At 55.0% G+C, this 10,401-nt stretch overlaps 1 protein-coding gene across 1 annotated transcript in view; it reads left to right on the top strand.

Annotated features, from left to right (window-relative positions):
* The first annotated feature begins 989 nt into the window (after positions 1-989).
* FAM178B (family with sequence similarity 178 member B) overlaps positions 990-10,401 on the top strand; it is a 101,804-nt gene continuing 92,392 nt past the window's right edge. Inside the window, exons 1-4 of the mRNA XM_040224797.1 lie at positions 990-1,035; positions 1,196-1,617; positions 2,595-2,656; positions 5,874-5,969. Of these exons, the coding sequence (XP_040080731.1) occupies positions 990-1,035; positions 1,196-1,617; positions 2,595-2,656; positions 5,874-5,969 (626 nt within the window). The remainder of the gene's footprint in view (positions 1,036-1,195; positions 1,618-2,594; positions 2,657-5,873; positions 5,970-10,401) is intronic.

Here is a 10,401-nt window from a genome sequence, read left to right as displayed (position 1 = left end):
TCTCTAGAAAAACTACGCCAGTTAGACAGTGCTAACAGTCATGCATGTCTTCATAGCCATGCCAGCATTCGTTGTTATACATTTTTGAGCTTATTATTGTTTTCTTATTATTGAATAATACTTCATAGTGATATTGATTTGGGTGTCTTTTACTATTGTTGAGTTTGAACCCTTGTTGAGTGAGTATTTGAGTTTTTTTTGTAAACTGTCATTTCCTTTGATCAGTAGTCATTCAGACATTAGCCTTTCCTCTGCGTTTCAGGCTGTCTGAGCCCAGGCCTGCTGTGATGAGAGATGTCTGTGTATGAGGCTGGGTCCACCTTAGCTGAGGACAGGCAGCTGCTAACACAGGAGGAGGCTTATTGGAGCCCCAGGGTCTCTTGAAATCATTCATTCATTCAACAGAAATGCACCCAGCCTGTCGTGTGCCAGGTCTGTGCTGATGCAGGGGAGATGGCAGGGACCAGACAGCCCTGTCCAGCCCCTTATTAACAAACAGCCTCACAGGGGCGACACCAAGCAAGGAAGACGCACAGGGTGTCGTTTCATTTTTATTTTTTATTTCTTGGCCGTGCTGCGTGGCATATGGGATCTTAGTTCCCCAACCAGGGATTGAACCCACACCCCCTGCATTGGAAGCGCAGTCCCAACCATTGGAGCCATCAGTGAAGTCCCAGGGTATCGCTTTAGAATATGGCCTCTCGTCTGGGCTGTGCTTGTTTTCATTTCATACAGGTTTTTTAAATGTTGATGTCTGTGCACTTGGGCATCGCATCCTTGAAATGAGAGGTCAGATGGCGCCTCCTTGACCTTAGCAACTTGCTGTTCATGGAGCACGTGCTGGGTCCTTCGCGTGGAGCTGGAGGAGGGCAGTTCCTTCCTGGGCACCCAGGGGCCAAGGGCCCTCCTCTCAAGGGCTCTGCCTTTTCAAAGGCTAGCCTCACCTGACAGGTGGTTCCTTCCAGGAGAAAACTCCGAGGGGCTTGACGATGGCCAGGCCCAAGGAGGCGGTGCCAGACCTTCCTTGGAGAGAAGGTAGGTATCTCTCACCTGTGCAGGTTTGGGGCCATGAGGGAGTGGAAAACCCAGTTGGTAGTCTCCCCTTGCTTGCTGCCCCTTCCTCCGTCAGAGTGGCCTGGGGGCTGGGATGGTGGTGGGCCACTGGGGACACCGCAGCTCTGTGTCCCATCCGCAGACGACCAGGCCGCCACCACCAGGCCCATCCTCCTGGCCAACCTGAAGGGCAGCTGCTTCGACCATCCCCTGTACCAGGGGCTCCCGCACCCCACCCGGCGCCTCTGCAGTCCCACCTCTGCTCCAGCCTCCAAGTTGTCAAAAAAGCCCAAGATGCAGGCCGCCGGGAACACGTTCTCCAACGACTGGAGCCCGCCACCTGTGGAGTTCCTGAACCTGAACGTCCCACCGGCCAGCAGGGGGGACCCAGCCCCAGGGCCTCGGGCCCTGAGGAGGCTGGCTCACCAGCGCCCTGAGGTGTCAGAGCAGGAGCCCCAGGACCTGGTTCGACTAAGAGGCCTGGTCTCACTGGGAGAGCCGTTCTGGAACGTGGCAGGGACCAGCCCAGAGGCTGCAACTCCTGGGATGGGTGCCCACTCCTCGGTAAGCCGGGGCCTCCCCTCCTTGCCACCCCTCTCTGGCCACTTCTCCAGAGTCATTGCCAGGCCATCCCTTTGTGGCCACTCCTCTTCAGCCATACCCCAACTACCCTCCTTCGGCCCCTCCCCTGGAGCATAGCTTTTTCTCCACACCCTCTGGCCTCTCCCCAGGCCCTGGGCCCTTGTGACTGGGAGCTTAGGCCCCTGAGGCTGGGCTGTCTCCCCCTTTATTTCTGCCCCTAACTCCTAACAGAAATGCTTGGGGTGGTGCGGGGCCCCTCAAGGCTTTCGCAGCCCAGGTTGAGGTCATGGATCTGGGCTAGGTCAGGCACAAAGCCTCAGGCTAACTGTGGTCCAGCGACTTGGGAATTCCAAAGTGGAAACTTCAGTGATGAACTTCATTACTGGGAATAAACCGTGGTTGCTGGGAAGACTATGGGGACATTTGAGCGCCCGTAGATCCAGGAAATGTATTCTAAGAACAGGACCTATTTATTTGTAATAGCCCAAGATTGCCAGTAACCAAAATGCCTATCACTAGGGAACTAGTAAATTACGTCATTATCATACTTTAGAATATCAGGGAAGTGGTGGGTTTTTTTTAAAATTATCTCTTTAGTGTTGATATGGAATGACCCTAATTACATATTGTTAATTGAAAATGAGAGCTCAGTACAGAATAGCGGGTGTACTACACTACCATTTGTGTTGAAGGAGAGTCTGATGTATTCCTGATTGCTTCTCTGTGTGAACAGGGTCTCCAGCAGTGGACACCTGAGGCCACCTGTGGGGTGGGGCCCAAGGGGCCAGGGGTGGCGGTGAAGTCCTTGGGCTGTGTGCCCTTATGCCTTCCGATTGTTTTAATTGAGTCAATGTACTGCCTGTTCAGAAAAGTAAACTAAACAGAGGGCTTAACATTGATCAGTTTTGTTTCTCCTTCTGTCTTTGTCTTTGATGCCCATTCCTGTATGGTTTCGCCAGCTCGCCTCTAGGAGCTCAGGGTGCTATGTCAACAGCTTGGATTACTTATTGCAAGAGAAGAGGTAAGCAGAAAGGGTCTTCATTTCTTTGAGGTTAGCGGTAATTTTACAGCGTTCGTTTGTACTTGAAGACTCAGAGCAAATTCCTCCTAGGATAAAGCAGCCTACTCCCCTCCCCGCCTCAGCGGGCCTCCCAAGTGAGTGCCCCGTGTACCCTGGTGAATAACCAGCACTCGGGAGTGGCAGGGGGTCAGAGGACAGCATCTCGGAGGCAGAGAGCGCCGCTCCGGACCACGTACAGAGACCTCGCTCCTGGTTCTCTCTTTACCTGAGCCCCGTTCTGCCCAGTTCCTGCCAGTCTGGGGCTCATTCAGCTCCCATCCAAGGGCTCGAGGGAAGTGGAGCAAACAGACGGCTTTGACACTGAGGCGTGCAGCCTGACGATGGTGCTGACAGTGCTGGGGGGTCGGGGGCAGGCATAAGGAGCTGGCCTTCTCTGCGCCCTGGCCCAGGCCAGCCCCTGAGCAGTTTTCCTGTAGCGCTTGGTCTAGCTCACCTGCCCTCCCCCTGGGATTACAGTGAGCCTGTCTCACGTAGAAGTCGGTTTCTTTTTTCCTTTCTTTTAAAAAGGATTTGTTTAGCTATGGCTGTGCTGGGTCTTCACTGCTGCTCACGGGCTTTCTGTAGTTGAGGTGAGAGTCCCTGCGAGCTGGCCTCTCGTTGCGGTGGCTTCTCCTGTTGCAGAATAAGGGCTCTGGGGCACTCAGGCTTCCGTAGTCGCGGTTCCCAGGCTCTAGAGCACAGGCTCAGGAGCTGTGGCACGGGCTTAGTTGTCTTGCAACATGTGGGATCTTCCTGGGCCAGGGATCGAACCTGTGTGCCCTGCATGGCAGGTGGATCCTTTATCACTGACCCGCCAGGGAAGCCTGAAGTTGGTTTCTTAAAGCGAAAGTCACAGGGGATCAGAACCAGAAATCCCTTAGGGAGGCACAGTGGGGGGATGGAAACCAGTACAAGTGCTGTTTCTCCCCTGGGAAGCAGATGACGTGGTTGGCTTGCACTGAAGTCCTGTCTGCAGTGAAGATACTAGAATCCCACGGTGGCCTGGGCACAGGTGGGCTTCACCCTGGACCTGCACTTCGTCTGACAGGAGCGCGTTGACCACAGGCTTATTCTCAGTGTCCTCTTCCCATCTCTCGGGTTGTTTTTGCTCAGTGGCTGCAAGCTCCCTTTGTGGAAGTTACACATAGAAAGAGGCACTGCTGTTGTCGGATGCTCGGGTTCTTATCGGAATAGCACCTCACTGGCCTCTGTTTTTCCCAGCCCCATGTTCTTGCCCCACCGGAGAGGGTTAAACACATGTGTGGCAGGCATTATCGTATTTTCCCCTGGAAACTGAACACAGTGATAATAGTATTTCACAGCCCAGGTGGTGCTGGTGGTAAAGAATCTGCCTGTCAGTGCAGGAGACGCAAGAGACACAGGTTCATTCCTTGGGTTGGGAAGACCTCCCGGAATAGGAAATGGCAACCCACTGTAGTATTCTTGCCTGGAGAAGCCCATGGACAGAGGGGACCTCAAAGAGTCGGGACACAGCTGCGTGACTGAGCACACACACAGAGGGGGCTGGAAAAGGAGCATCTAGCTCAGCCTGAAGGTTGGGATGGATCCCCAGGGGATCCTTGTCCTTGGACCATGGAGGATTAGATTTGGGAGAGCAACGGGAACGACCACACATCTAAAGGCATGTCGGGCAGATGGTGCTGGGACTGGAATACTCTGTGTCAGAGTGTGGGGGCAGGCCAGAGCAGGAGCCGCAACCAAGATGTGAACCGGGGCCTCGTGAACACAAGGTCAAGTCACGGACGGATTTCAAGCAGGTTTTCCCATGTGTTTAAGGGGATTGCCCAGGTGGCATTGTGGAGAATGGACAGGAAGTGTGAGAGGTGAGAGAGAGTGGTGGTGAGCTGGCTCCCATGGGACCTTTCGCCCTGGGTGGCTGGGGCCTGTGTTGGGAAGAGGAATTCAGAATTGGGCACCTGAGGACCAAGGGCTGTCCACCTTCGGCTGGCAGTCATCCAGCTAGCCCAGTCCAAGACGGTGGCTGGGCAGGAGACAAAACCTTGGAGAAACGAGGACCTGTGAGCAAAGCCAGGGTGAGCACACAGGGCAGGGCGAGGCTGGAGGGGTGGGGCTCCCAGGGCTCCTTTAACAGCCGGAGGGAATAAGAGTGCAGAAGGTCAAAGCGGGGCCTGGTGCCCCTCGGAGTTTGTGTGTAGTCAGGGCCGAAGGTGAGGGAGCTGATTTCCTGCAAAGTAAGGGTCAGCTCACAGGGCTGCAGTGGGGCTGGTTGGAAAGGCAGTTGAAGCGCTCAGGGCTGCAGGAAGAAACAGACTGAAGGGCAGGCACGCGTAGGAAGGAAGGAGCAGCCCTGGGGGCTACTGCCGGGACCGGAGAGGCAGGCCCAGGGCGGCCATGGGCACAGGCCCATGGGGAGCACTGGGCCCAGGGGGAGCAGAGAGGCAAGGCCCAGGCCCCAGTGTGGTGCTGTTCAGTGCTAAGTTGTGTCCGACTCTGCGACCCTCTGGACTGCAGCACGCCAGGCTTCCCTGTCCTTCAGCAGCTCCCGGAGCTTGCTCAACCTCATGTCCATTGTGGAGAAGGCAATGGCACCCCACTCCAGTACTCTTGCCTGGAAAATCCCATGGCGGAGGAGCCTGGTAGGCTGCAGTCCATGAGGTTGCTAAGAGTCAGATAGGACTGAGCAACCTCACTTTCACTTTTCACTTTCATGCATTGGAGAAGGAAATGGCAACCCACTCCAGTGTTCTTGCCTGGAGAATCCCAGGGACAGGGAGCCTGGTGGGCTGCCGTCTGTGGGGTTGCACAGAGTCGGACATGACTGAAGCGACTTAGCAGCAGCAGCAGCAGCAGCATGTCCATTGAGGTGGTGATGCCATCTAACCATCTCATCCTCTGCTGCCCCCTTCTCCTTTTGCCCTCAATCTTTCCCAGCATCAGGGTCTCTTCCAATGAGTCAGCTCTTCACTTTGAAGTTGTGTGGTGTAAACTGTCGTCTTTCAGGCAACGCAGGCCCTCTCCCCGACCCCACTGCTGGAATCTGAGTTTGAGAGCCTCTGTGCAGGGAGACAGGGTCCTGGGCTCCCTGATCCCCGTGCCTGGGCCTGGCTGTGCACCAGGATGCCCTTGGGGCCCTGTGACGGAGCTGGATGAACAGGCCCTGGGCTGACCCTGGTTGACACCTCTCACCTCCTTGCAGGGAGCAGGAGCAAGAGAAGCTACTTCTTCTGGACTGTGCTGACCTCAGAGCCTGGAATCTTAATGAAGACGAAGTGCTGCTCACGCCTGAGCACAGGTAGGGGGATGTGGGGACAGGTTGGGGGAGAGGCACCCTCAGGAGGGAGGGTCTACCCACTCAGGGCCCAGTCCACACACCCGCCTCTCCAGACAGAGGGTTTAAGTGCTGACTTGTCCTTTGTTTTGGACTTCTTTCTTTTTCAATATTTATCTATTTGGCTGTGCTGGGTCTTAGTTGCAACCTGTGGGATCTTTGCTTTTTGTTGTGTCACGCAACCCACTCCAGTCTACTTGCCTGGGAAATGCTATGGACAGAGGAGGTCACAAAAGAGCTGGACAGGACTGAGCACAACTGAGCACACACACAGGCACGTGGGGTCTTCAGTTGTGGCCTGTGGGATCTGGTTCCCTGACCAGGGATCGAACCTGGGCACCCCCTCCATTGGGAGAATGGAGTCTTAGCCACTGGACCACCAGGGAAGTCCCTGGACCGTTTCAACCAGAGGTTTGTGTGCTGTTGATAAGTTGTCAAGCTGCCTCCTCATAATCCCACATCTGTTCATTGATTCAAGAAATATTTATTCTCCCATTGTGTGTCAGGATCTAGTGTGGGGCTTTGAGGATACACAGGTATAAAACATGGCCTTTTCTTCCCTGCCTGTCTGCCCAAACTCATGGGACCAGATCTCAAGCCACAGTCTAAAAGAACACTGCTTTTGAATGAGAATATACAGCCACGTGACACCTTTGTCTTCCCCTGTGCGGGGAAGGGAAGTGCCCTCTGTCAGAGGTGTCATCTGGGCTGGAATCTCCTGGCCTATTGGCTGGAACCAGGGCTGGATTCCTCTGTACCACGGAGATGCCCGAGGACCACAGTTGAATCCATCTTCAGGGCACTTGGTTTTCCATTCATCCATTTGTCTATCTGTCTGTCTCTCCATCTGTCCGTCTATCCAACAAGCATCTATTATGTGCAACTTTGCATCAGGCTCTGTGGAGACAGTGAAGGACAGGGAAGCCTGGCATGCTGCAGTCCATGGGATCACAGAGTCAGACACGACTTAGCGACTGAACAACTGTGCAGACTCTGGGATACAACAGGAACAGAGCCAGACAGAGGTCTCTGCCCTCGCGCTGCTCGGGGTCAGGGCCGGAAACCAGCAGTGCAGTGGTGAATGCAGGAAGCTGGTGGCCAGGGCTAATGAGAAAGGAGACAGTGGGCGTCGGTGGTGTTGGGGGTGCTGTGAGAGTTGGGCGACGGGTCGGGGACTCCGAGAGCTGATAGGTTTTCAGCAGAGTCCTGGAGATGGCGAGGGGTGGCCCTGGGAGGGCCTTGCCATAGGAGCAGTGAGGAGAGGGCGGAGGTGGGGAGTGGAGGTCGGGGGGGCTGCGTGAAGCTGGTTGCCAATCAGCTGAGCAGGTCTGCCGCTGCGTCCAGGGTAGACTGGGGGTGGGGCACAGGGGGCTATGATAGTAATCCAAGAGAGTGAGGATGGGTGAGGAGGCAAGTTCTGGGTAGACTTTCAGGGTAGAACTGACAGGGTTTGCTGACGAGCTGGATGGAGGCTGTGGGAGCAAGAGAGGAATCAGCGTGGACCCCCTGAATTGAGGCCTGAGCAGATGGATGGTCGGGGTTGACTCGAATTGGGGAGGGCTGAATGACGTAGGCTGGGGGTGGTGGCAGGCACGGGAACAAGTGTTCACTTGTGGGACCCCTGGGGTGAGACTAAGACAAGGACCTCCTTGTCTGGAGAGGCCAGCTTGGGAATCACCATGTATAGGTGACATTTAAAACCACAAAACCAGATGAGATCACCAGGAAGTTGGTGTAGAGAGAACGGGCCCGAGGGCGCAGCCTCAAGGTCATGGTGACCTTGACAGGAGCAGCTCCGGTGGGTGACCAGGGGTGAGCCTCCCTGGAAAAGGTTCAGAGGAGACCGAGAGGGGAGGGCGAGAGAGGAGATCGGGCGGCAGCTGAGGGGAAAGTGGAGCCAGGACAGACCCTTCTGTCTGTCTGTCTGCCTTCCTTTCCATTCTTCCTTCCTCCCTCCTCCTTCCCCTCCCTCCCTCAGGAACCGCGTGCCCCCACGTACCCAGGGGCAGGCTGCTCCACAGGCCCTGGACTGTCCGCCTGTCCAGGCTTCGCTCTCTCTGTGTCTGGGTGACGCTGTTCAGGCCTGAGCTGGGCGGTCTGGTTGGAATGCCCACACTGAGTCAGCATCCTGTGTCCACCCACACGCACAGACTCCCCGGGCCCCTCTCTCAGGAGCCCCGTGTGGTTCGCCTCAGATCCGGGCTCAGCAGGTTGTCTGTGAAGCATGTGAGCTGTAAAGAGTTCCTTCTGGCTCTAAGGGCCTTTACAGCCTGCTTGGCTGTGCTGCTTGGTCGCAATGGCAAGCTTGCTTGTGTGGCAGCGAAAGCCTTGTTTACTGAAATGGGCAGGAGGGGTCCGCAGCCTGGATTAGGGACATCTGTCTCCTAACTGGTGGCTCTGTGGTCCAGAATCCACCTGCCAATGCAGGAGAGGCGGGTTTGATCCCTGGGTCTGCAAGATCCCCTAGAGAAGGGCATGGCAACCCACTGCAGTGTTCTTGCCTGGAGAATCCCATGGACAGAGGAATCTGGCGGGCTGCAGTCCATGGGGTCGCAGAGAGTCAGACTAAAGAACTAAGCAGCAGCCTTGTAGCTGGCCCCAGTTTCCACGTGCTGCCCAGAGACAGGGAAAGGGTGCCTGACGGGCACACAGTGACTCCTGGCAGATGGAATCAGCAGGTTTGGGCCAGAGGCTTTGGTGGCGTCATGAGTAATGAAGCAATTTTCTCTGTCGGGGCTGGGGATTCACTTCCCACGGTCCCCACTGACTGGATGGAGAGCCTTGGAAGTAAATGGTTTAAGACATCTCTGTAGCCTGGATAATCTCCCTAGCTCTTACCCTTTCTCCCGAGTGCATCCAGGATTTTGTAAGTTGTGGCCTGGATGCTTTTAAAATTCCCCACAGAAAGGGAGTTAACCTGGGCAGCTGGTGCTCCAGGCTTTGAAATTGCTGATAATCCTCTGGGCACGTGACCTTTTGAAGTAGTACTCTGAGACAGCCTCTTCTGACAACAGCCACTTTGAGGTGGTTGTTTTGATGTGTGATCATCTTGATGGGTCACTACGGTTCTCTGCTTCAGAGAAAATTGCTCACTGATGTACAAAGCCCAGCAGCCTCTTCCATCCCTGAGTGGGGCCGGAGTGGGTGGGAGGTGCCATGCAGGAGTGTGGGTCCAGAAGGGCTGAGGCCCAAGCCGGAGGGCTGGCCCCCATCTGGCAGACTGGTTGCCAGTGACCAGGAGTCACGTAACCCCCCACCCTTGCCCGGCAGAGGAAGGCCCCCAGTCATCCCGAGCTGATCAGCTGCTCCTGCTCCAAGAGTAGCCTGTGTCTTGAACAGACAACATCCTGCATTCTCTAGCCCTTAAAGTTAAAAGCCCTTTATGTGTATGCCAGTGCCAGGGAGGGGAGGATATTTATACCACAGCATCACCCTTTATCCTCACTTCTGGGCTGCACAGGAAGTCCTCAATTAGAGTCATCTCAGAGCTCTCAATAATGCACATACATTGTATTTAATATCACAAAACCCCCTTTGAGTGATGGTTTGGGGTCAGGAGCCGAGAGCTTTCTACAGATGAGTCTGGTTCTTACAGACTCTTAATAATCTACTTTTTCTAAAATTATAAAAGCAACCTAAGAAGCCGTTGTTGTTGTTGCTCTGTCACCCAGTCGTGTCCAACCCTTTGTGGACATAGGAAGCCGTAGATACTCAAAAACTCAAACGGCAAATGAATTAACAAAACAGAAAATTGTTGTACCATTTGTATGGTGGTTTGCTGAGGCTGTTTCCGAAGTCTGCGAGGTCAGAATCTGTCCGGTTTTCCGATGTCATTCCCATCTGGTGTGCCGTTTCACCCTTAGGATGACCTCCCTTACCTTGGGTCACTTGGCCAGAGAGTGACAGGTCTCCCCTGGCAGCTGGTGGGCCCCCAGCCCAGCTTGTCCACCTCCGGCACCGGCTGTCAAGCCCCGGACACTCATAGGAGCCCCTGGCCGTGTCCCCTCCGTGTTCACTGTCTCAGGGCCCAGCTGGCAGCCTGGGACTGTCTCAGGGCCCAGCTGGCAGCCTGGGTACCGGCCTTCCTGTGATGAGAAGAAGGGGTGCAGTGCCTGTGGCTTGCTTTATTTTGTTATTATTACTGTTGAGTGTATGTTATGTTAGTGCAAAATCAAGCCAAACCCTGTTGTTTGAAGTAAACAGGAAATGTCTCCCCTTCCTTCCCCTCCCCCATCCTGTTCCCTCGGGATAACCCTGGACCATGGTTGGGTGTGTCAGATGTGTGCAGGCTGTTGTGTGCATGTCTGTATACCTGCACCACACACACACACACACACACACACACACACGTGTCAGATGTGTGCAGGCTGTTGTGTGCATGTCTGTGTACCTGCAC

The sequence above is a fragment of the Oryx dammah genome, unplaced genomic scaffold (genome assembly GCF_014754425.2).
Source record: "Oryx dammah isolate SB20612 unplaced genomic scaffold, SCBI_Odam_1.1 HiC_scaffold_25, whole genome shotgun sequence".
Classification (NCBI taxonomy): Eukaryota; Metazoa; Chordata; class Mammalia; order Artiodactyla; family Bovidae; genus Oryx; species Oryx dammah.
This window is presented reverse-complemented; position numbering and strand designations above follow the sequence as displayed.